The 24018-nt window shown below is 65.7% G+C and overlaps 3 protein-coding genes across 12 annotated transcripts; all 3 read right to left on the bottom strand.

Annotated features, from left to right (window-relative positions):
* Positions 1–514: 514 nt before the first annotated feature.
* Positions 515–11899, bottom strand: LOC121667686 (lysosomal acid glucosylceramidase-like). Of its 8 annotated transcripts, none has more exons than XM_042034620.1 (12): positions 11783–11837; positions 10580–10690; positions 10201–10361; positions 3098–3128; positions 2874–3020; positions 2614–2747; positions 1989–2161; positions 1651–1888; positions 1348–1572; positions 1095–1258; positions 891–1016; positions 515–809 (listed from the first exon to the last, which is right to left on the bottom strand). In XM_042034620.1, exons 1-12 carry the CDS (start codon positions 11820–11822, stop codon positions 689–691), a joined length of 1671 nt encoding a protein of 556 aa, XP_041890554.1. In that variant the 5' UTR covers positions 11823–11837; the 3' UTR covers positions 515–688. The 8 variants fall into 8 exon arrangements, with proteins under 8 accessions (XP_041890554.1, XP_041890555.1, XP_041890558.1 ...); XM_042034621.1 differs by having other exon boundaries at positions 3098–3180; positions 10253–10361; XM_042034624.1 differs by lacking the exon at positions 11783–11837 and adding an exon at positions 10875–10958.
* Positions 11900–14510: 2611 nt separating this feature from the next.
* Positions 14511–17697, bottom strand: LOC121667689 (lysosomal acid glucosylceramidase-like). Its single transcript, XM_042034631.1, has 10 exons — positions 17397–17697; positions 16915–17106; positions 16694–16840; positions 16471–16604; positions 16219–16391; positions 15881–16118; positions 15517–15741; positions 15241–15404; positions 14971–15096; positions 14511–14869 (listed from the first exon to the last, which is right to left on the bottom strand). Exons 1-10 carry the CDS (start codon positions 17509–17511, stop codon positions 14767–14769), a joined length of 1617 nt encoding a protein of 538 aa, XP_041890565.1. The 5' UTR covers positions 17512–17697; the 3' UTR covers positions 14511–14766.
* A 177-nt stretch (positions 17698–17874) lies between these two features.
* FAM189B (family with sequence similarity 189 member B) lies at positions 17875–23752 on the bottom strand. Of its 3 annotated transcripts, none has more exons than XM_042034613.1 (12): positions 23267–23752; positions 22611–22667; positions 22349–22459; positions 22043–22168; positions 21841–21948; positions 21494–21654; positions 21296–21395; positions 21133–21217; positions 20463–21035; positions 20157–20225; positions 19549–19811; positions 17875–18910 (listed from the first exon to the last, which is right to left on the bottom strand). In XM_042034613.1, exons 1-12 carry the CDS (start codon positions 23483–23485, stop codon positions 18740–18742), a joined length of 2043 nt encoding a protein of 680 aa, XP_041890547.1. In that variant the 5' UTR covers positions 23486–23752; the 3' UTR covers positions 17875–18739. The 3 variants fall into 3 exon arrangements, with proteins under 3 accessions (XP_041890547.1, XP_041890548.1, XP_041890549.1); XM_042034614.1 differs by having other exon boundaries at positions 20157–20222; XM_042034615.1 differs by lacking the exon at positions 20157–20225.
* Positions 23753–24018: the final 266 nt, after the last annotated feature.

Below are 24018 nucleotides of genomic sequence, written 5' to 3'. Positions count from 1 at the left end.
CCCCCCCCCCCCCCCCCCCCCCCAGCACGCTCCCCTCTAACGTCACTCAGGAAGTATGTGCCCCACGCTCCCGGTTCCCATTAGCTGGATGGGCTGATGGCTGCTCCGGCAGGAGAAACCACAGCCGCCTGCTCTGGCCGGGGGGAAGCTGGAGCTGCCGACGCCAGAGCTCTGCTCTAAATCCCGGCTGCGTGTCCTGACTGCAGCAGGGCCCTGGTCCCTGCCAGCTTTGGGCCCTTCCTTGTGGGGGGATGCTGCAGTGGCAGACAGGAGGGAGATGGCACCCCTTGGGGTGACAGTCCCCTGCATCGCTGCAGTGGCAGACAGGAGGGAGATGGCACCCCTTGGGGTGACAGTCCCCTGCATCCCTGCAGCACCAGCTACGTGGGATGCCCCAGGAACCTGGGCAGAGGTAGGACGGGACCCATGGGGCTCAGGAGGTACCATCAGCCTCAAATCTGCCTCCTCTGGTGCCTGCCATAGTCCTGCCCACTGAGCTGGAACCAAGGGGAGGTCAGGGGTTCAGGCAAGTTTGTAGAAAACCTGCTTATTTTAATGAAAATATCTAGAAAAGCACAGGCATTGCAGCCCTAGGGTCAAACAGGTCCCCTGGGGCACAGGGGGCTGCAGGGGCTGTGCTGCAGCCTCAGCCCCATTGGAGTCTTCTCTCCAAGCTGCCACTGGCACCTCACTCCTCTGCTGGCCGTGGCTGCTTCCAGAGGAACGTCTGGATGGAGTCGCCAGGAGCCACGGCCTCAATGAAGCCGGCCCGCGGGTCAGAGATCCCAAAGGACACGTCCATGGGGGAGCTGTGGGGAAAATGAGAAGGAGATGGGAGTTCAGTGGGGTCAGTGGGGTCTTTTACCAGCAATCACAACTGAGCCACTCACCGGTTCAGGACCACCAGGACGATGGCACCATCGGGGCGCAGGAAAGCCGAGTGCTCCAGGTCACACCGGCGGCACTTCTTGGAGATGGCCAGTCCCACACGCTGTGAGCCCTCGGGGATGAACTTGCTGTGAGGACAAGCAGGATCAGAGTGTGGCACCTAGGACGTGGCACCTGGAGCCACCAGCCTGTGGCCCCCAACACACCTGAAGTGCCCCAGGTGGTAGAACATGGGCTGCTTGTAGAAGACGTCCTTGCTGCTGTCCACAATGACGGGGCTGTCCACGTAGTTCTTGCTCCAGTTGGGGCCTCCCTCCATGTCCAGGGCCAGGTTCCAGTCGGTCCAACCCGTCACGTAGTTGTTGAGGTTCTGCAGGGCAGGGGATGGTGCTGAGCCACAGGCAGGCCCAGGAGGTAGCCAGGGTGGCCAGTGCATCCATGGCTCCCACCAGACCCTACCGTCAGGATGCTGTGGCTGTACTTGCTGCCTCGGTCCCAGCCACCCAGCACCACCCTGGGCTCCCAGAAGTAGGAGCCTGTGGAGGCCTCTGTGGAGATGAGGAAATAGTCCGGGAAGAGGTGGTGGGTGATGGAGAGGGTCAGGTCGATGGGCGCCAGAAAGTCCAGGTACCAGTGGATGCCGATGCCGCTGATGTAGCTGGCGGCCACAGGGTCTTTGAGAACCTGGCAGGAGAAAAGGGTCACCAGTGCCCAGGGCTGTGACATTGCTGTGGGGCCAGGACAGCTGCTATGGGGACTCACCACCTGGGCCCAGTAGGGCAGCATCACCCTCTGGTCATCCAGGATGATGAGCTGGACATGGCGGTGGGAGCTGTTGGCCAGCGCCGGGCCCAAGTCCTGGGCAATGAAGTCCCGCTGGTGCTCAGGGGAGAAGCCCAGGCACTGGAAGGGGTAGAAGACGATCTCACCGGCCGTGGGCTCGTTCCCCGCCGTCACTGCCCAGAAGGTCAGGTTGTGCTTGGCGTATTCATCCAGGAACCTGGTGTGGGGTAGACGGTGAACGGCCCCGTTGCACCTGTGCCGGCCCCAGCTCCAGGCACGGCATCCCCAGCACCCACCACGCTCCCGTGACCCCTCACCGGATGAAGTACTTGGCCCAGGCCCTGTGGTACTTGTCCCCGGGGCTGCCCTTCAGTGTTCCCCTCCCTGTCATCGCTCCATTCGTCTTCATCCAGACCGGGGAGGTCCAGGGGCTGGCATACAGCGACAGCGGCCGCTTGGCCACTGCCTGAGCTGCTTGGAGGATGGGGATCTAGGGACAAATGGGGTGGCACAGAGCTCTCCGGGTCTGTCCCAGCACTGGCAGTGCAGGCAGCAGGAGGAGTCATCTCCCTCCCCAGAGGTGGGAAGGTGCTCCCTTTTCCCATCCCATCCCATCCCTTCCCATCCCTTCCCATCCCGTCCCATCCCATCCCATCCCATCTCACCCAGGTGTCAGAATGAATCCTCTTCCTCCCCACTGGAAGTGCTCACCTTCCCCTTCCTATTTCATCCCATCCCATCCTATCCCATCATGTCCCACCCCATCCTTTATCCCACCCAGATGGAAGGATGAGTCCTCTCCCTGCTAATCAGCAGGAAGGAACTCCCCTTCATCCCCTGTCCATCCTGTCCCAACCCAATCCCATCCCATCCCAGTCCCATTCTGCCCCATCCCACCCAGGCAGCAGACCCAGTCCCTCAGACTCTTCCTGCGGGTCTCACCTTCATGCGTGTGTCCTCCTCTGTCAGGTTGAACCGCCTCAGCTCGAAGTCGCCCTCGGCGTCGGCGTAGGTGTACAGGCGGATGGAGAAGTCGGTGCTGGCCATGGGCACACGCACCAGGTTGTACTCAATGCCTGAGGACAGGGCAGGTAGTGATGGGCATCCCCGAGGTGTATTTGGGGGGTCCAGCTCCCTGAGCCCCTCAGAACAAATCTCAGCAGCTAGACCCCAGCCCCACCACCCGGCAGCGTTGGGCTCACCTTCCTCGGAGAAGTAGGAGCGGAGCAGGTGGTTCTGGGCATCCTTGGACAGGGACTGGATGTTGATGGCAGCTGCGTCGGTGATGGAGCCACCAAACCCCTTCACCTTCTGATACCTCTGCGCCGTGTCCAGGGTGAGGTGGAAATCTGTGGGGACACACAGTGTCACCATCCCTGCTCTGTGGGACAGGCTCTCTCACAGCAGGTGCCAGCCAGGGTGGTACCTGGGGTCTTGGCGTTGTGCTGGAAGCTCCCCTCGCTCCGCTCCAGCCGCTTGCCGGCCTTGCTGCTCTCGTACTTGACGTAGGAGCCGGGGGCCGGCAGGACCAGGGGGTCCAGCGTGTCGCAGTACGTGGCACTGCAGGCACACACCAGCGAGCCGTGCCCAAAATCCTTGGCATCACAGGGACGGCCACCTGCAGCAGAGGAGAGACCAGGTGGGCACCGAGGGTGTGGCAGGAGCCCAGCTCATCCCTTTGACCCATGACAGACTCCAAATCTGCCACCCTCCAAAGCCCAGAGACATGGGCCAGCACGTACCTGTGGCCTGCAGGGCCACCTGTGCCAGCAGGAGCCAGCCCAGGATGCTGGCACAGCCTGGCCCCATGGCACCTCTGCTGCAGCAGCTCAGACGATGCTGTTGGACACTCTGGAGCTGGAAACAGGGTGAGGTGTCAGCACCCAGCTCTTCTCACCCTGACCCAGCCCTGCAAGGGGACAGAGACACAGGGCAGGGACAGCCCCAGCATCATCCCCCTGCCCAGGGACTTTGGGGACCAGCAGACCCCCCCCGTCAGGGCAAAGCCTGTCCTGCCCTCTGCCCACTGCTCCAGCCCAGCACTCACCTTCCCTCCCACCCCTCCAGAGCCCACCAACAGCTGTGGCTATGTCTCAGGTGTGGGCAGCCCCCAGGTGTGGGCAGCCCCCCAGGTGTGAGCCACCCCCCCAGCCCGCTGTTCCCAGCTGCCCACGCTGGCTGTACCCAGCAACTTTGTTCACTCCCATCAACTCCCTCCCACTCCTTCTTCCTCCTCACATGTGCCACAGCTGTGCCATGCCATGTCATGCCACACTGCATCACCCCATGTACCCCCAGTGCCCCCTGAGCCACGGCTAGGAGCAAACAGCTCCGCACTCCCAATCCCACATGCGTGGCAGCTGGGGCTTGTCCAGCCAGAGTGGTTTGGAGCCCAAGGCCCTGGCATGGAGAGTCCCACATTCCCCTGTTCTGCGCAGCTGCTCACACCCTGTCCTGTCCTTCCCCTGGTGCTGGGCTAGGAGCCTCTCAATGAGAGCACAGAAGGAGCCAACTCCAAGCCTCGGGACTCTGGTACCAGACTGAGGACGCCTGGGGACCTCCGCCAGGGTGGGATGGTGCCGAGATCCAGTGGGATGTGGAGTGGGGCCAGGCAGCCGTCACGCCTCCACTGCCTCCCACTCCCTGCCTGGGAATGATGCCCAGCTTGGCCAGGGCATGGCCCCAGCATGGTCCTGCTGCCCAGGGCTGTCCCATCCCTATCCCCATCTCCATCCCCATTCCCACCTGCTGAAGCCACCCCAGATCCAGGGGACTCACCTGCTGCCAAACCGCCTCTCGCTGCGTCTCTGCGGCAGCGGCAGCAGGACCTGTGTCCTGGCTGTGCCTGGTGGGAGGTGATGCATCTGGCGGAGCAGGAAAGGTGAGTTTGGAATGGGACAGCTCATGAGACTCTGTTTGAAGAGGAGCCTGGGGATGATTTTGCAACCTGGCTCCAGTGAGCTTTCCACACACCACAGCATTTGCAAAGCTCTCCTGAAACCTGTTCCAGTGGCCAGAGGGAAGCTGGGGAGGGGAGGATGCTCGCCAGCCCCCCAGGTGCCTCCATCAGCCCCCACAGCCAGGCCTGCCCTGCTCCCCTTGGGGAGAGCCCCACGGGAGCAGCCCTGTGTCCCTGGGACCCCTCGGACAGGGTAGGGCTGGCTGTACCCATCCAGGGGCCACCGCCGTGACCTGTGTCCCGTTTGTGGCTGCTCCAGCGCCTTTCCTGGCACGGGCAGAGACAGCAGCCGGTCACGGCAGGGACCCCCGACCCCTCCTGCTGGCTCCGCAGGCGATGGGCACAGCGGGGGCTGCCGGCGCTGCCCACCGAGGTCCCCTCGCCCCCGCCGTGGGGCCGTGCGCCCCACGCCGGAGGCCGCAGCGGGCTGGGTGGAGCCGGCTGCAGCAGTTTATCCTCTGCAAAACAAGTCTGGGCTCCACACCGTCTAATTTGGGATCCTTCCTAATTGCAGGCATCTGCTCCGCAGGAGAAACAGGAGGCGGGCAGAGCCACGGGGGGAGTGGCATCTGCCCCGGGGACCCCTTGGGGCAGCTGGTGAGGGTGGCCAGGGAGGCAGACCCCCGCCCAGGGACCACAGTCCCCTACCCAGGGGCCACAGTCACCCACACAGTGACCACAGCCCCTGAGCCAGGGTCACAGCCCCTCGCTGGAGATCACAGCCCCCCACCCAAGGCCCTGCTCCTCCTGCAGCCACCAGAGAAGGGGTCCCCCAACCCAGGCTGCAGCCAGAGGGGATGATGGGGGTGGTTCCTCCAGCCTCACCCCACCCCTCGCACCCATGGCCGGGGATGTTGCATCCCCCCGTTTCCCGGCTGGCTTTTCAACAGGGAGGGAAGGAAGGCACCACCCTGCAGCAGCTGCGGTTCCAAACTGGCAGGAGCAGGGAGCCAGCCCAGAGGGGCTGGGCCAAAACATTTCCCTGCACACTGGTCCCTGGGCGGTGCTGAACACCTGGGGTGAGGGCTCCGTGTGTGCCATCCTGGCACAGCTGTCCCCTGGGAAGGGGACATTCCCAAGGTGTCAGGAATGGCAGCAGGACCAGGGCAGTGACCCTGTGCTGGGCACTGATGAGGTCACACCTCGAATTCTGGGGGTCAGTTCTGGGCCGCTCATGACAAGAGAGACCTTGAGGGGCTGGAGCATGTCCACAGAAGGGGATGGAGCTGAGGAAGGGTCTGGAGCACCAGGAGAGGCTGAGGGAGCTGGGAAAGGGGCTCAGTCTGGAGAAAAGGAGGCTCAGGGGGGACCTTGTGGCTCTGCACAACTCCCTGACAGGAGGGGGCAGCTAAGTGGGGGTCAGGCTTTGCTCCCAGGGAGCAAGGGACCGGACAAGAGGAAATGGCCTCAAGTTGCATCAGGGGAGGTTTAGGTTGAATATTAAAGAAAATTTCTTCATGGAAAGGACTGTCCAGCCCTGGCATCGGCTGCCTGGGGCAGTGGTGGAGTTGCCGTCCCTGGAGGGATTTAACGGATGCGTATGGAGCACTTGGGGACATGATTTAGTGCTGGCCTTGGCAGCGCTGGGGGAATGGTTGGACTTGATGATCTTCAAGGCCTTTTCCAACCTCAAGGATTCCATGATTCTATTCTATGATTCTAAGCACAGGCAGCCCAACCCAGCTGCTGCTGGGGCCAGCGTTCCCCAGGAACATGGATAAAAGCACAGGACAGGCTGATGTGCTCCATGAACAGAGCTGGGATGGAGCCCGGTGCCACCTTCACACCACACTCCAATAAACCAGCTGTTAAACCTCTGGGGTTTTCGTTTTCCCCAACCTCAGCAGTTCCATGGCTCTCACACAGGGGCATTGGCCAAGGAGCGCTCTGGCTTTCTCATTCCTGTACTTCAAAGATGCTGGTAACATTCCCAAAGGCACAGGGAATACTGTAACTGGTATTTAGGGAAAGCAAACAGGACAGGGAGGTCATTGCGGGCTGCGGCCGGTGTTGGCCACAGCCAGAATAGAGGGGACTCTGTCCAGAGGCCACCCTGGAGAGGTGGCACCGGCCTAATTTGTCCATAAGCTTCGGTGGATGGGGACACTGATATCATTTACTCTGCCTTTCCGACAGCGTCTGACATTTGGATTTTTGAAAAAAATTCCCCCAAAAAGTAGGCTGGGGAAAACCAACAGCACATACGGAACGAATCAAGGGCTGGCAGCGGCCGAGGCTCCAGCTGCAGGGATAAACAAGGAGCCACCCGCAGGCCACGGGGGCCGGAGCCCCCGGGGCACCCCTGGCCCCGCGCCGCCCCGCCGAGGAAAACCGAGCGATTTCCGAGCGCGTAGAGGAAACACTGACGGGAACGGCGCATTCCGGAGGGAGCGCGTCATGGCTTTACTTGGCGCCCGAGACACACGCGAAGGTTTCAAGGGGGCCACGTGTGGAAGTGTGGTCCAGGAGACGGTGCGGAGGGAGCTCCCAGGGGGATGGGAAGTGCCGGGAGGGAGGGGAGGCTGGGAAGCTGCAGCCCCGGGCAGACCCCGGTGCCAGCGGAGCCCCTCGTGCAGGGGCTGCACCCCCAGCAATGGGTCACCGTCTGCTTCCACCCTTGAGAGGTGCTGGAAAGGGTGGCGGAAGAGCTGACCCCCGGAGCCCCCCAGAGCCCCCCAGCACTCCCCTGGCCATCACTGCTGGCGCCACAGGTAGGTCTGGATGGAGTGGGCTGGAGCCACGGTCTCGATGAACCCCATGGCAGGGTCCCGGATTCCAAGTGGCACATCCCGGCCAGACCTGGGGACCGAGAGGGGCTGAGCAGGTCGGCACAGCCGGGGCTGAGCATCGCCCCCTGTCCCCTGCCTGGGCTGACCTGTTGAGGACCACCAGCACAAGGGCACCATCGGGGCGCACGACGGCCACGTGCTCCAGCTGGCAGAGGAGGCAGCGGCGGCTGCTGTGCAGCCCCACCCGCCGGGAGCCCTCGGGGATGAACTTGCTGTGGGGAGAGGACCAGGAGAGGGGCTCTGCCCCTGCTCTGGGGCTGGCGGCAGCACCTGAGCCCCCCCGACACACCTGAAGTGCCCCAGGTGATAGAACATGGGCTGCTTGTAGAAGATGTCCTTGCTGCCATCCACGATGACGGGGCTGTCCACAAAGTTCTTAACCCAGTTGGGGCCCCCCTCCTGATCCAGGGCCAGGTTCCAGTCGGTCCAACCGGACACAAAGTGGTTCATGACCTGGGGGGGCAGGGAAGGGGCTGAGTGAGGCCGAGCCCCCCGGCCCCGGGCGGGCAGTGTGGGGGCCGTACCGTCAGGATGCTGTAGCTGTAGTGGTCCCCTCGCTCCCAGCAGCCCAGGGACACGGCGAAGCGGAACATGAAGAAGCCAGTGCAGGCCTCCGTGTAGAGGAGGAAATGGTCAGGGAAGAGCTTGTGGGTGGCCTCCAGGCTGCAGCCGGGTGGGACGATGGCATCCAGGTACCAGTGGACCGCCAGGCCAGCCACATAACGGGCAGCTGTGGCATTCCCCAGGACCTGGGGAGCAAACGAGATGCCTCACCCCGAGGCTACCCATGCCTGAAGCCCGTGGAGATGGACACACGGACTCTATGTGCCAGTGTGGTCTCCCAGGGCCACCTCTTGTCCCCTCCCTGCAGCACTGCACCCCTTTGAGCAGCACCCCAGCATGGATCTGGCGCCCCAACAGCACCCCAACATGGCTTTGGCACCTCGCTGGGTGCCGTGCTGAGGGGGTGGGGTCCAGGTTTGCCCCTCGGTGAACCCCTTGCCCCCCACCTGGCTCTGCTGCTGCCTGGTCCTCCCTCCACATCCCCCCTGGGGTGGTCCAGCCCTGTGGCCATGCCATGGCTGGAGGCAAAGGAAGGGCAGGCTGCCTGCCCTGAGGCAGGAGAACATTTTACTTTCTTTCCTCCCTGTTTAAGGTGATTCCCCCAAACAGCCCTTGGAGCACTGTGCGGGGAAGCCAAGTCAGCCAAAACTCTGCCCAGAAAAGGTGCTGGCAGCAGCACTGCCAGGATCCAGGGATCCAGGATGTGGGTGCCACCTCCTGTCCTCACTCCCGCCGGGCACATGCAGAGGTGGCTGCTCCCGAAGGAGCCAGCTCCGGCTCCCACTCCGGCAGACCCGGTTTGCTCCCACTCTCTAGGGCTGGGAGAGGCCGCTGGCTCCATTTCCAATAAAGCCTGGGGCTGGGGCACGAGGCAGAGGGGAAGGAAGGGGCTCTGCTCTTCACCACTTTGGCCCAGTGTGGGAGGTGGATGCGCTGGTCGTCGAGCATGAGGAGCCGCGTGCGGTGGGGGCTGCGGGCCAGCGCTGGGCCCAGGTCCTGGGCGATGAAGTCTCGCTGCTGTGCGGCCGTGAAGGCGATGGTGGGGGCCTGGGGGGGCGTGAAGAGCCCTGCCAGTGGCTCATTCTGTGCCGTCACTGCCCAGAAGGTCACGTTGTGTTTGGAGTATTCATCCAGGAACCTGGTGCAGAGAAGGGGGGGCAGAATCAGCTGTGCTGTCCCCCACCCCCCTCCCCAGTGCCCCCGCTGTCCATCCCAGCCTGGTTCCAGAGACAGTACTTGATGAAGTAGTTGGCCCAGGTCTTGTGGTACTTGTCCCCTGCGTGCCCTTTCAGAGTGCCTTTCCCACGGACGTCCCCGTTACTCCTCATCCAGGCTGGGGCAGTCCAGGGGCTGGCGAACAGCAACAGCTGCCGCTTGCTCATGGCCAAAGCTCGGCGCAGGAGGGGAATCTGCGGGAGGGAGCAGAGGGACGGGGTCAGCTCCAGCTCCAGCTCCCCAAAACCACGGGGCCCAGCATGGGAGGAACTCAAGGGACCTCAGTGGGGACTGGTAGCTGGCAAGCACCACCCCACGGCACAGCACCCTGGCTCCTCACCCTGCCAGTGCCAGCTGGGATGCGCCAGGACGTGCCCCAGAGGAGGTGCCAGCTCCCACGGGCTGCCACGGTGTGTGGGGCTCAGCAGCACCTGCTCACGGGGGTCCCAGCACGCGCAGGAGCTCCGGCGCGAGAGGGGACAAGGTGCCCATGGCAGCGGCTTCAGCCTCCCACCTTCATCTTCACATCCTCGTCCACCAGCCTGAAGTGCTTCAGCTCGTAGTCGTCAGGGACATCATCATAGCTGTAGGGGCGCACGGAGAAGTCGCTGCAAGCCATGGGGACCCGGATGAGGTTGTACTCAATCCCTGCGGAGCAGGAAAACATCAGGTGACGGTGTCCCTGCAGCGGGGACAGGCACAGCCACCTCTGGTGACCCCACGATCTGCTCACACCGCCGTGCCCTCACCGCTCTCAGAGAAGTAGGAGCGCAGCAGGTTGTCCTGGGCCGGCTGTGACAGCTTCAGGATGTTCATGGCAGCTGCATCAGAGAGGGACCCGCCGAAGCCCTTCACGTGCTGGTACAGCGCGGAGATGTTGAGCGTCAGCAGCAGCTCTGCGGGAAGACCCCGGCTCAGTCCGTGGTGCCTGGGGGTCCCGCGGGGGCACCGCCACCCACCCGCGGCGCTACCTGGGGTGCGCAGACTGCTCTGGAAGCTCCCCTCGCTCCGCTCCAGCCGCTTGCCGGCCTTGCTGCTCTCGTACTTGACGTAGGAGCCGGGGGCCGGCAGGACCAGGGGGTCCAGCGTGTCGCAGTACGTGGCATTGCAGACGCAGACCAGCGAGCCGTGCCCAAAATCCTTGGGGATGCAGGGTCGGGCAGCTGGGAGGCATGGGAAGGTGGGGGTGGCTGCCGGCTCAGGGACGTGTCCCTGTCTGCTCTCCCGCCTGCTCCGGGGCGATGCCATTGTCCCCGTGTTCCGCACCCCGGCACCTCCCGGGCACCTCCCGGGCACCCAGCTCCGCGCTGCCCCTGGGCTCCTGTCCTTGTCCCAGGGTGCCCAAGCTCCGCTGCCACCCCCGCGACGTCCCCGTGCTCACCTGCCACCTGGGGCACTGGCACCAGCAGCAGCAGCAGCCAGCCCAGGATGCCGGCAGCCCCCATGGCCCTTCCGCGGTCCCCGAGCTCTGGCGGGTCCCAGGGAGCAGCACCTGCGGGCGGGGACACCCTCAGTCAAGGCAGGGGGATGGAGGGATCAGCCCCATCTCCTCAGCCCCTGTTCCTCCTTCCAGGGCCATAGAGCTCCTGCCACCTGCTCCATTCCCCCCAAACACCCTCATCTTGCAGGTAAGTTGGGGTGGGTCCATCCCTCCCGGGAGCCCGCACCCCACCCACCTTCACCCCAGCTGCTCCCGACCTGCGCTGCCGCCAGCCCTCCTCCTCCTCAGCAGCTCCAGCCTCCCCACCTCGCTTTTACAGGGAGCTGCTCGGAGACCTCCCTCCGCAGCACACCCTCTCCCACCCCCACAGCTCCTCCTTGCCCTCCTCCCGGCCCGGATCGCCGTGCATCTCCTCGTCGTGGGGCTGGGGAGCACCGGGTCCCCTTCGCCCTCGCCGCCGTGCCAAGCTCTGCCGGAGTGAAAGGTCTGACCAGCACAGGGAGGTGTCGCAGGGGCAGCTCTGAGACCCCACTGCCAGCCCTGAAGGACGAGCTGATTCCTTCATTTTGTCAGGCAGGGTCTGGAGGAGCCCCTGGGAGCCCAGCAGAGCCAAGGGCAGGCTCGTGGCACCACTGCCTGTCCTGCTGGGGACCTCCAACAGCACCCTGGGACACCCACTTATCCCTGGCCAACACCCCACTGTCCCCAAGGAGCCGCGGGGCCGTGCACTCAGCATTGGAGGGTCCAGGACACCCAGACAAGGTCAGTGAACGTGGCTGCACGGCCCAGGGCAGCATAAAGACACAGCAGGGGTGGCCACACGGGAGCCAGGGCCGTTGCCATTCCCTGCCCAAGCCTTTGGCATCACTGACCCCAACTCAGCACGTGCTGGGGAAGGCGGCAGCAGTGACAGCAGTGACAGCAAGCGGGCAATACCCCAGCTCCTGGACAAGCAGGGCTGCACTCTGGCTGTCAACAACAGCAGCTGGACCCTCAAAGGGGACGCTGCTGTCCCAACACCGTGCCAGGAGCAAAGCCCAGCTCTGCTGCTCCAGGAGCGCTCCCTGCTCCTCCAAGAGTGACCCTCCAGCCCAGCAAGCCAAGGCTGAACTGGGCCAGCTCCCCTGGGCACACAGACCCTACCTGGTCCCATCACCCAGGATGTTCCCACTCCCCTGGACATGTAGCCATCACTGCAGGGACATCCTCGGCATCTCCACACAGGGGTGGCCCAGGGAATGGAGAGTGCCCAGATCCCAGCCACAGTTCCCAGCCACGGCTCTGCTGGCCTGGAGCATCAATCACCAGGTCAGGGCTCCCCTGCACAGGGTTAAATTGCTCCGTTAGCTTTCCCTCCGTGGGTGGAGCAGCACCTCATGAGTAATTTTCTCCATTTCTGGCATATCAGATGCAGCTCTGGGGCAATTCAATTCATCAAAGTCCCTCCTACCTCCAGCACTGCCCTGCTGTGGGCCCTGCCATGGTTCCACACCTCTACTGGGAGCTGAGCCATGGGACACCCGGGCCAGCAGCCACTGGGGCTGGGGCAGATGGAGCCAGGTAGCCCCTGGTTGTATCTCATGAGGCAAACAGGTGCCCCAGGAGGGAGTTCCTGTCCCTGTCCCGCTGCGCCAGGGATCTCCCACCTCCAAGTGTGATTAAGGAGTCATCAGACTGCTACACCCAGGCTAATGAACTCCAGTTCTGGGGAGGGATTAATAGCTCCTAAGGCAGTCATCCACTTCCAAGCTCACTTCCAGCCATCCAGGATGCCCTCGCTCACCCTTTCCTATTCCAAGGTCCAGTTCTTCCTGCCCCCCATCAGACACAGCCCCCCAGCTGGCTCAGGTCCCACAGCTCCTGGAAGCAAAACACTGCGGAGGCTGCTGGAGCTCATCCCTATCAACAGCAGCTGATAAGAGCGTCCTGCTGAGCAGGAAAAGTGAGACCCAGGGGCCAGGCAACGCCTCACTTGGAGCCGCTGGCACAGCAGATACTGGGCAGCCCCACCAAGCTCCCCAAAGCCGCTTCTTGCAGCCAACCTCCGAATATGGGGAGCTCGTGGGGGTCGCTGGGGCCTTGTGGCATCGTGTGACTGCCCTTTGCAGTGCACAGGTGGGTTTGTCCCAGGATGGGGTCAAGGATGTGGGGTCAATGGAGCTGTTGGAGGAGCCGGGGTTGAATTTTGTCCCTAAGCCAGGACAGTGTGGATGGGGACTCAGGGGACACGGAGATGGGCTGAGTCACTTTTATGGGGATCACGACTCCGTAAACATCGATGCCAAAGAGCCTCAGTGCAGCATCACAGAAACTCCTTCCCATCAGTGAGACCCCGGCCCGGAGCACGTGGGGACACAGTCCTTAGGGTGATCACCAGCTCCAGGCCAGCTGCTGCGGGACCCCAGCAGCCCCCAGCCACTGAGAGCTCCAAACAAGCCAAGGCTTTGCACAAGAATTAATGAGCCAAGCCCAGCGACGTCGGAGGATTCGCCCCCGCTACGTTTATCCCAGAGCCAGTCCGTCCTTCAGCACGGAGCCGAGCGCAGGGACGAGGGCACGTGGACCAGGGTGATTCAGCATCCGGCCACCAGCTGTTAGCACCAGGACAGGTAAGTCAGAAGCAGGTGGAGGAGCAGCCCTGCACGGGGAGTGGGGTGCTGGGAGCAGGGTGCTGGGAGTGGGACTCGCTGATCCTGGAGAAACATTTCCCTCTTGTGGCCAAACACAAACAGCCTCGGGGCAGGAGCAGGGTGCTCTCCCCAGGACTCTGGCAGCACCTCCCGGAGTTGCGGGGTCCCAGGAGCGGGGGGTCCCTGTGGCACCATGGCGTGCCAGTGTCCCAGGGTGACACTGTCACTCACTGACCACGCCTGGGCTGTGCTCAGCCCACGCAGCATCGGGGCTGTCAGTCCTGACAGCACCCCCGGGCACATCCCGCCTGCGCGGATCAGCCCAGGGGCCCGGCTGCCCTCCTCGCCCTGAAATCATGACCTCCCTGCCCTAATCTCCTGCTCCCACGCCCTGCCAGCTCCCTCCTTCCTTCCTGGGTGCGCCCACACTCAGCACCCACTCCCGGTCCTGTCCCCACTTGCTCAAGCCACCCCAGCTCTGTGGTGGCCACTGAGCCCCTGGCACACCCCCACCCTCCTCACCACAGTGGGGACCCCTCGGCTCAATCCCCACGGGAAACAGCAGGGTCCAGGCAGGGCTGCTGCAGCCTGACCAGCCTCCCTGTCCCAGAAAAGCCCCAGGAGCAGCTGGCACTGCCCTGACCTCAGCCAGAGCTGGCTGGGACCCTGAGACCCCATGCTGCGATGCTCCTGGAGCTGGCTCTGCGTCCAGCCCCGGCCTCAGGGGCCTTGGTCTGGGAGAGACATGACCCACACAGCCCCTGGCCTGACATCAGGCTGCGAGTGGCCCCAGCTTGGCAGGAAAAGCACAGAAAGCTAAAGCCTGGCCCACAACCCCTGCTCACCCCTTGCATCAAGGGGGGTGTCCAAGTGCTTTGTCCCTGCTCCTGATGCAGCACCCAGAGCATCTGCATTCCGGGTGAACCCTGAGCTACTTGCTAGGTCCTAAAACCTGTCCCCAAAAGCAGCAGGAGCACACCCAGGCTCTGCTCAGCCCCAGCCAGGCAGCATATGCTTGGAACTGGGAGTAGACTCATGCCCAGAGCATCTCTCAGCAGGGCGAGCCCCACGGGGAGCTGAGGTGGGCAGAGGGGCAGGGCATGGGCAGGGGCTGCCCCACGCTGTTCCAGGTGCTCTGCGCTGCTCGCCAGGCTCCAGCAGGCTCCATGCCGGGGTGGCACCCAGCCACAGTGCCCAGGAGCAGGGGAGGGACCCGGACGTTTCTCTTCCAGCCGCAGACATCAAGGCAGCATCCGTGTTTAATGTCAGAACAGCAGAACACAGCGCTCACAGCCTGTGGAGTCTCCACCCTGAGGGGCACCGGTGCCCCCAGCCCTCCTGCACATGCACGGCGTCCCCGGCCCAGATCTCGGCTCCGCCGTGGCCCTGGGGAGCCGCTTCCCCCGCGCGCCCCGGCCCGAGCCCGTGGGCAGCTGGGGCTGCGCCTCCGGCCCGGCTGCGTCCGGCCCCTGGCCGGCCACGGGCGTCTTGGCCCCCTCACTGCCGCCGCCACAGGTAGGTCTGGATGGAGTTGGCCGGAGCCACGGCTGCGATGAGGCCGACGGTGTCCGCCAGCCCGAAGGTGATGTCCTGAGGGGAGCTGGGAGGAGAGAGCAGGGGGTTGAGACCTGCAGCACCTGCTAGGGCACAGGGCCCAGCGGGATGGGGTCCCACGCAGCGGGGCCGGGCTGCATCGCTCACCGGTTCAGAACCACCACCACCACAGCCCCGTCGGGCCGCAGGAACGCCGTGTACTCCAGCACTGTCTTCTTGGACTCTTTGGAGGCGGTGAGCCCCACGCGCTGGGAGCCCTCGGGGATGAATTTACTGAACAGACAAACAAGAAGCAACCCCAGGGAGGGAGTCAGATGCCAGGAGAGCTCCTCGCAAGCCAAACTTGCCTTGCTCCTCTCAGGACAAGCTGCTGCTGGAGCCCAGGCAGCTCAGCACGTGTTGTGGGCCCCAACCCACCTGAAGTGCCCCATGTGGTAGAACATGGGCTGCTTGTAGAAGATGCCTTCACTGCTGTCCACGATGACGGGGCTGTCCACATAGTTCTTGACCCAGTTGGGGCCCCCCTCCAGATCCAGGGCCAGATTCCAGTCAGTCCAGCCAGCCACAAAATGGTTCAGATTCTGCAACAGGACAGCTCAGACGCCTGCCCAAGGAGCGGGAGGCTGAGGGAAGAGGGAGCACACTGGCAGCCCTCGCCAGGGCCGAGCGCACAGGGAGACACAGGGCCCTCACCGTCAGGATGCTGTGGCTGTACTGGTTCCCCCGCTCCCAGCAGCCCAGGATCACATCCCGCTCCCAGAAATGGGCCCCAATGGACGCCTCCGTGGCCAGAATAAAGTAGTCAGGGAAGAGCTCATGAGTGGGCAACACTGTGTCCTGTATGGGGCCGATGAAGTCCAGGTACCAGTGGATGCCGATGCCGTGGACGTAGCGAGCTGCCTTCTCATCCTCCAGGACCTGGCAGAGAGACGAATCAGTCCCACGGGGCAGAGCCAGAGGCCCCCCAGCCCTCCACAGGACGGAGCAGCCAAGCGCCCCAGAGGGACAGGGGCTCTGCTCCGGGCCACCATGCTGGCACATCCCCTGCCGCGCTCACCACTTTGGCCCAGTGCGGGAGGTGCAGCCGGTTGTCGTCCAGGATGATGAGCTGGATGTGGCGGTGGGAGCTGTTGGCCAGCGCTGGGCCCAGGTCCTGAGCGATGAAGTCCCGCTGCTGCTCGGCCGTGAAGCCCAGGCACTGGAAGGGGTAGTTGTTGATCAGCCCGGCCGTGGGCTCGTTCTCTGCTGTCACCGCCCAGAAGGTCAGGTTGTGCTTGGCGTATTCATCCAGGAACCTGGCGTGGGGGGCAGGGGTGAGCCGTGAGGAGTCCCCAGTGCCACCACTGAGGGTCCCTCAGGTATCGCCCCTGTCCCCCTGCCCCAGCCGCTCCTCACCGTATGAAGTAGTTGGCCCAGGTCTTGTGGTACCTGTCCCCTGCCTGCCCCTTCAGTGTCCCCTTCCCCACGTAGGACTCGCTGGTCTTCAGCCAGGTGGGGGAGGTCCAGGGGCTGGCATACAGGGACAGCGGCCGCTTGCTCATGGCTGAGGCTCGGTGAAGGAGGGGGATCTGCAGGAGGAGGTGGAGGGGCCGACTCAGCCCAGCCCCTGTGACCCTCCATCCCACCCTGCTCCCTCCCACTGCTTGCCTTCAGCTTCGTGTCCTCGTCTCGCAGGCTGAAGTGGGTGAGCTCGTAGTCGTAGGGGATGTCATCGTAGGTGTAGGCGTGGAGGGAGAAGTCGCAGCTGGCCATGGGCAGCCGGATGAGGTTGTACTCCAGCCCTGCCAGGCACAATGGGACATGAGGTCTCCAAGGCCTGCCGGCAGCCATGGCCCCTGTCACCATCCCACCCGTCTCCCCAATGTCCCACCTTCCTCAGAGAAGTACGAGCGCAGCAGGTGATCCTGCGCTCTCTCCGGCAGGGATAAGATGTTGATGGCAGCCGCGTCGGTGATGGAACCACCAAAACCCTTCACCCTCTGGAACCGCTGCGTCGTGTCCAGGGTGAGGACAACATCTGCAGGGAGGGGAGCCCAGCGTGACGGTGCATTGCAGCAGGGTCCATCCCATCCCTGCCACCCGCGGCGCTACCTGGGGCACAGAGGCTGCGCTGGAAGCTCCCCTCGCTCCGCTCCAGCCGCTTGCCGGCCTTGCTGCTCTCGTACTTGGCGTAGGAGCCGATGGCCGGCAGGACCAGGGGGTCCAGCGTGTCGCAGTACGTGGCGTTGCAGACGCAGACCATGGCATCGCGGCCGAAGTACTTGGGGCTGCAGGGCCGGGCGCCTGGGGGGCACGGGAGGGTGGTGGCGGCAGCCTCGGGGACGTGTCCCTGCCAGCTCTCCCGCCTGCCCCGGGATGACACCGCTGCCCCCGTGCTCCACACCCCAGCACCTCCCGGGCACCGAGCTCCACGCTGCCCCGGACGCCCAGACAGCTCCCGAGCATCCCGGACCACGGACTCCCAGGACATTCCCTCTCCCTCCCCTCCCATTCCGGTCCACCGAGCGCCCCAGGCCGCCCGGGGACCCCCGTCCCTTCCACCCACCGGGTACCCCCGGGCTCCCCTCTCTCACCTGCGGCCCGGTTCACGGCCAGCAGCACCAGCAGCAGCCGCCAGCACAGGGCACCGACGGCCCCCATGGCCCCGCCCCTCCCGATGCGCTCGGAGCCGGCCCGGCAGCACCGCATCCGCCACCGGCCTCGCCTTTAAGGGCGCCCGGGCAGCCCGTCCCGCCCACACCCGGTGCAGGAGCGGCACCGACTCTGGGCGGGCCTGGCCCCGGCCCTTCCCCCGCGCCGGTACCGGAACCACGAACCGGGGGAACCGCACGGGCCGCTTCCCCCTCCCCCCCTCCCCGGGAGGCGCAGGCTGTCCCGGTCCCGGTTCCCGTTCCGCTCCGGTCCCGGTCCGCGCCCCCGCTGCCTCCCGACGGCACCGGCCGCCCCGTTCCGCGGAGCCGCCACCGGGAAACCGGGACCCGGCACCCCGTGACCGGTCAGCTGACTGACCGCCCCGCCCCGCCCCGCCCGCTCTGACACCGGCCCCGTGGGCGGCGGCGACCACCTTTATTCGGTCTCTAGCGAGGGGCAGTGACCGCGGGACCGGCCCCGCAGCGCGGCCCGGGCGCAGCCGGGCGGGGAGGGGAGGGGAGAGGAGGAACGGGCACGGCCAGCGCGGGGCACCAGGACCGGCACCGGACGGGGCGGGGCGGAGGGGCTGGAGAGGAGACAGGCATAGCCAGCTCAGGGTACAGGGCGAGGGACAGGCATGGCAGTTCCGGGATACGGGCACGCTGGCACAGAGGACCAGGGACCAGGCCAGCACAAGGGACAGGTCGGGGGACAGGCACAGGGTGCAGGCACGGCTGGCACAGGGGACCGAGGATCAAGCCGGCGTAGCCAGCCAAAAGAACAAGGCAGAGGACGGGCACGGCCATTGCAGGGGACAGGGCAGGGGACAGGTATGGCTGTCCCAGGGCACAGGCACGACTGGCACAGGGGACAGACACGGCCATGCCAGGGTACAGGCACGGCTGGCACAGGGGACAGAGTATGGCCAGTGTGTGGGTCAGGCACAGCCAGAACATGGGACAGGGCAGGGGACAGGCGTGGCCATCCCAGGGAATAGGCACAGCTGGCACAAGGGACAGGGCAAGGGACAGGCATGTCCAGAACAAGGGAGAGGGCAAGGAACAGGCATAGCCATCCCAGACAGGGCAGGGGACAGGCACGGCCGTCCCGACCCCCAGCAGACACCCCAGGGGACCAGCCCCTCGCCCCAGCCCCACTTGGGGAAGGGGCCCAGCAGAGCCCACCGGGGCAGCAGCAATGTCCGAGCAATGTCCAGGGCTGAGCCCAGAGCGGGACCCCCTCTCCACAGCGGGGCACCGGGGGGGTCCCTGTGGAGGCCGTGCCCTCAGAGCGCGCTCTCCTTGCAGGCCCCGCTGAGGCTCCGGGGGCGGCTGCGCTCCAGCCGGCGCGCGGACAGGAGCCGGCGCAGGGACGAGGTGGAGCTCAGGTCCCCGCAGCTCTGCAGGTGGATTCCTTCGTGGGGCCGCTCTGCGCCCGGCCAGGCACTCCAGGGAGCCTGCAACCCATGGGAACAGGCTGCAGCCACAGGGGTGGCAGCCCTGCCCGAGACACCCCTGCCCGTGACACCCCTGCCCGAGACACCCCTGCCCGAGACACCCCTGCCCGTGACACCCTCCTGCACTCACCCCTCTGTGCTCAACCCTCCACGCTCCAGTGCAGCCAGGTGGCACACGGGGCAGGAGGACAGAGGTGACAGGGATGGCAGAGGCGTGCATCATGCGCCCACACTGGCATTTGGGACAGGCTCATTCCCGTCAAGGCCTCCCAGGCTGCGCAAGGTCTCTGGCGTCCCATAAAGCGGAGTTGCCGGGATGTCCCAGCAACTGCCTCCAGGTGCAGTGACTCAGGGGCAAAGCCAAAGCCATTGCAACAGGCACGATTTTCCCACCCGTGGCTCCAGTGGGGATCAAGGAAAAGGAGCTGCCCCCCAGGAAGGGCTGGGCGAGGGCAGTGCTGCAGGAAGAAGGCTCTGCCTGCAGCCAGGGTGCCAACACCGTGGGGGTGTGGCAGGGGAGGGGAAGCTGTGGAAGGGCCAGGGTGGAGGTGCTGATGAGGACAGAAGGGCGGGAGAGTGTGGATGGGAGTTCTCTGGGAAGGAAGAGTTGCCCATCCCCTGTGGCTTCCAGGACCCACCTGTTTGTGCCCGTGGAAGCTGTGCCCAGACACCTCCATGCCAGCTGCCAGGCTGCGCTTGGGTCTCTGCAGGAACCTGGCCACCAGCCCACGGGTGCCCCGGTAGCCCTTGAGGTCCCCCAGGGAGCGGGTGGTTGTCTTTGACAGCTGCTGCGGCACCTTCTTGCAGGGTGGCAGCTTGTTCTTCCCCACCGAGCCGGCCCGGAGCAGCGGCGGGGAGTCACAGTGGGAACGGTGGAGCAGGCAGGCCTCAGAGCACAGCCCTGTGGAGGGAGCACGGTCAGACACAGGAACTGCTCTGACAGGGCTGTCCTCATCATCAGGCACAGGACACGGCTCTGACAGACCCAGGACACTGCTCGGATGGATCCATCCCCACCATCAGAGCCAGGACACCGCTCTGACAGACCCATCCCCACTGTCAGACCCCAGGACACTGCTCCCAGGAGATCTATCCCCACAGGCCTGGGGTCCTGCTGTCTCCCGTCCCAAGTCAGCAGGAGAGGTTCCACTGTTGATCCCCATTGTCCCAGCCCCAGCAGTCCCCAGAGGGCTACAGACACCCCCCCAAGCCCCCTTTCTATCCCAATACATCCCAGTGCCCTGACCTGTATCAGCGGAGGAATCGGACACGGTGTCCTCCAGTGCTTTGGTATAAAGTACTTCCCTGAAATCTGCTGGGAGCAGAGAGGACCCTCAGGCTTCGGCAGCTGTGCAGACCCCAGGCAGCACAACCCCCCAGCACCCCCCTGCTCCCAGCCTAGCAGACCTCCCCTGCTCCCCCGTTCCTCCCCAGACTGGCTCTAATCCCACCTGGCCACAGAAAAACACAGCCAAACCCGGCGGCACATCCCGGCTGCACCGCACGGACGCTGCCACGCGCCCATCCCGCCCCGGCCGTCACTGTCACCTACCAGCATGGCCAGCCGTCGGGACGCCGGGGTCACTGTGTGACCTCAGGAGCGGGCGCGGGGCCAGCCCCGGGGCCGGGGACGAGGGGCAGGAGGTCTCGCTGTTACGCCGGGGGCGGCCGGCACCAGGGTCCGTGGGGCGGCCACCCCCGCGCCCCTGCAGCGAGGAGCCCTTGTCCTTGAGCCGCACCTCGGGGAAGCAGGGCCCGGCGCAGCGCGCCAGCCCGGCCAGCCGGTTGCAGCTGTGGGTGACGGCTCCCCCCACCAGGATGCCGTCGTGGCCGGGCTCCGCGGTGGAGCAGGAATAGGATCGCTCGCCCCGCACGCGGGGCTGCGGCATCTCCTCGAAGGGGCCCTGCAAGCCCAGCGTGGGGCTGCGCGCGTGGTGGCTGCACTGCACGCAGTCCACGCTCAGGCAATAATCGGCGCGGCTGCGCTGGATGGAGCGGAACAGGACGTAGTCGACGGAGCGCATGGAGCCCTGCAGCTCCAGCAGGCACGAGTCCTCCGAGGGGCTGCTGTCCCCGGGGATGTCCATGATCTCGGACATGATCAGGGACCCGCTGTCCATGGACACTGCAAGGAGCGGAGGGGCACCACTGAAGAGCTGCCGGGAAGAGCCGGACCTGCTATGGCCCCTCTCCTGCTCCCGGTGCCGGGGGGGGACACTCACCTTCTCCGCTGAGCACGATGGAGGGGACGCGGTCGCAGGTACAGGCGTGGGAGCCGTCTGTCAGCTGCGAGTCAAACAGGGTGGCCTGTGGGACAACATAGGGCTCAGCTGAGCAGGAACTCGCCCCGCCTGGCCTCCCCTGCCCACGGCGCCACGGCCCCACCTGGCTGTCTCCCCGCAGCCCCATCACAGTCTCATAGGATGGGGGGAAGTCGGTTGGGTAGAGGGGCACGGGGCTGTCCATGGAGCCGTTGTAGGTGATGCTGCGGAGGCAAGAGCAGAAAAGCCACACTGGGTGGGACAAGCCCAGCCTGGGGGCACATGGGCCCCCTGCTCTACCAGCCTCGCTCCCAGCTGGTACCTCTGCGCGTCCGTCTCAGAGCTGCAGGTGTACTCAGGGGGGTAATAGGGGGGCGGTGGCACTGGGGGCACAAACTCCTCGAAGTCCATCATGCTCTGCAGAAAGGTGTCAGGTGGGGACGTGCACTCCAATGTCACAGAGCTCGAGCGCTGTGGGACCAGCTGCAGGGAGAGGCGAGAAGGCAGAGCTGAGACCCCCTGTCCAGAGATCCCGCAAGGGATGTGCATCCTGGGCTTCAGTCTGCAGCTGGCTGGGGTTGGGTCCTGCCCTGGCGCCCCAGGGCCCATCCCAGCCTGGGAGCACTGCTCCCCAGCCCCGTCTGCTCCTGAGCCAGAGCTGGGACTCACCACGTGGACGATGTCGAGGGAGAAGATCTGGATGCAGCACACGACAGCAGAGAGCGTGCAGACGATGGTGGAGAAGATGGTCAAGCCGCAGACGCTGAAGAGGAGATCCTGGGGAGCAGTGGGGTGAGCTGCAGAGCCCGCAGAGCATGGCCGGGTGTGCGGCCGCTTCCCAGGGAGCCCTTGTATCCCCCTGGTCCTCCACCTTGAGTGCCACACGGATGCTCCGGCAGTTGGGGTTGGGGAACATGGTCAGCATCTCGCTCTGCTGGCTGCAGGAGGCAGGCGGGGGCTCCGAGCGGGCCTGGCAGCAGACACACGAGTCCCTCTCCTGGGGACAGGAAACACTGTGAGGAAGCTCTGGATGCCACGCTGTCCCCTGAGAGCCGCCAGCACATCCCACCACCAGACCCCAGCTCCGCAGCTCCCGGTGTCCCCAGAGCCCCGCAGCCAAGGACGAGCTGTTCGTGGAGGCCCGGGGGGCGCTGGGGCTGCCTCCGCTCAGCCTCACCCTCTCGCAGGCCTCCAGGGTCTTCACCAGCTGCGCGTTCTGGCAGGACAGGATGGAGCCGGCGAGGCTCAGCATGACGCCCAGCACCGAGAGCAGCGTGAAGAAGGCGATCTGGAGCGGGAGGAGAGGGGCTGCCGGCTGTGCAGGGCTGCAGAGCGGGGAGCCGGCACAGGCGGCTGCGCATCCAGGGGCACGAGGGGCTGCTCGGCCTCCCCAGCCTGGACTCCCCCGCCTGCTGAAGGGTGTCCCCCCCAACACCTACCACCAGGGTGAGCGGCCGCTTCCAGGAGATGATGCCCACGAGCCCGGACAGTGCCAGCTGCAGATGCACAAGCCCCGGGGTGAGCACAGGGAGGAAGCTCTGCTGGGCAGTGGGGCCCCGAGCAGCCCCTGCCCACGGGCAGAGTCCCCCGATCCCTGCAGGCCTGGAGCCAGCCCAGGAGCAGCAGGGCTGTAGGAGCAGCCCTGGCACCACAAGGTGGGAGAAACTGCTGATTCAGGGCCTGGGGACTGCGGGCTGCTCTGGCTGGGCAGCAAACCCAGGCCAGGATCCGTGCTGCAGGGTTACCGTGGGGGACCCCGGGTCCTGCCCTCACCTCAATGCACAGCAGACAGAGCAGAGGCTCCATCGCTGCCCGGTCCCTGCCCTGCCGTCACTGTGGTGCCCCCACACCCCTCCCTGCCCGTGGCTGCAAACCTCAACGCACACCCCCGGACAGCCCCCGCACCGCTCGGGGGTCCCCATCCCTCACAGAGCCACCCTGGGGGAGCCCTTGGGATTCTCCCACAATGCACCGCGGCAGCCACGGGCAGAGGGTGGGGGAGCAGCGGGGCTGCCCTCCCCTGGGACCGGCGGCAAGCTCGGCCCCCGGGGAGCAGCGCAGCCCCCTCCCTGTGCCGCCCCGGCCCCGCACTCACCGAGAAGCCGGCCCAGGACGGGCAGGAGTGACGGATTTTGGTGGAGGGCGTGATAGCGGCCGCCACCAGGCTGAAGGTGACGATGAGGACGCCCAGGATGGCTTGGACGAGACCCAGGACCAGCAGGACCTGCAGCCAGGTGCGCTGAAGGCGGAGGTGGGTGAGGCTGCGGGAGCTGCGGCCGGTCAGCGAGCGGCTGGAGTCGGTGGGGGAGGGCATGGCCGCGGCGGGCGGCGGCTCGGGGCCGGTCCCGGAGCCCCGGGGCAGCCGGCGGCACCGCGCCAGGACCGCGGGGAGCGGGAGCAACCGCTCTGCGGGAACGGGCCGGGCTCCACCTTTCGCCTCCCGGAGGATGCTGACGGCGGCTCTTCACTGCCCCGGGCGGGGGGGCTCGGGCAGCGCCCACGGCCACGCGGGGCCAGGGCCACCAGAAGCTCCGCGGAGAACAGAACCGGCCTCACCGGTTCCTGCGCACCCAGGCCGGGGCCGGCCTAGAGCCGCCGGCCGGAGACGGACCGCCGCCTCCTCCCTGAACGTCGGTGGCGCGCCGGGCCCCCGCCGGGGGATCATCCCGCCCCGCGGGGTCCGAGAGCCGCCGCCCGGGACGCGGCCCCCGGGGCAGCGCCAGCAGGCGGGAGCCGCGGTTCGGACCGGAGCATCCTCCGCGGGCGGCGGGCGCAGGGCCGGGTCCCGCCGCCGGGCCGATGCCGGGAGGGGCGGGAGGCTACCGGCGGTCCGTCCGCCCCGCGCCC

This window comes from Corvus kubaryi, unplaced genomic scaffold (assembly GCF_017639235.1).
Source record: "Corvus kubaryi isolate FWS band 111438036 unplaced genomic scaffold, C.kubaryi_AGA036_p1.0 37373, whole genome shotgun sequence".
Classification (NCBI taxonomy): Eukaryota; Metazoa; Chordata; class Aves; order Passeriformes; family Corvidae; genus Corvus; species Corvus kubaryi.
This window is presented reverse-complemented; position numbering and strand designations above follow the sequence as displayed.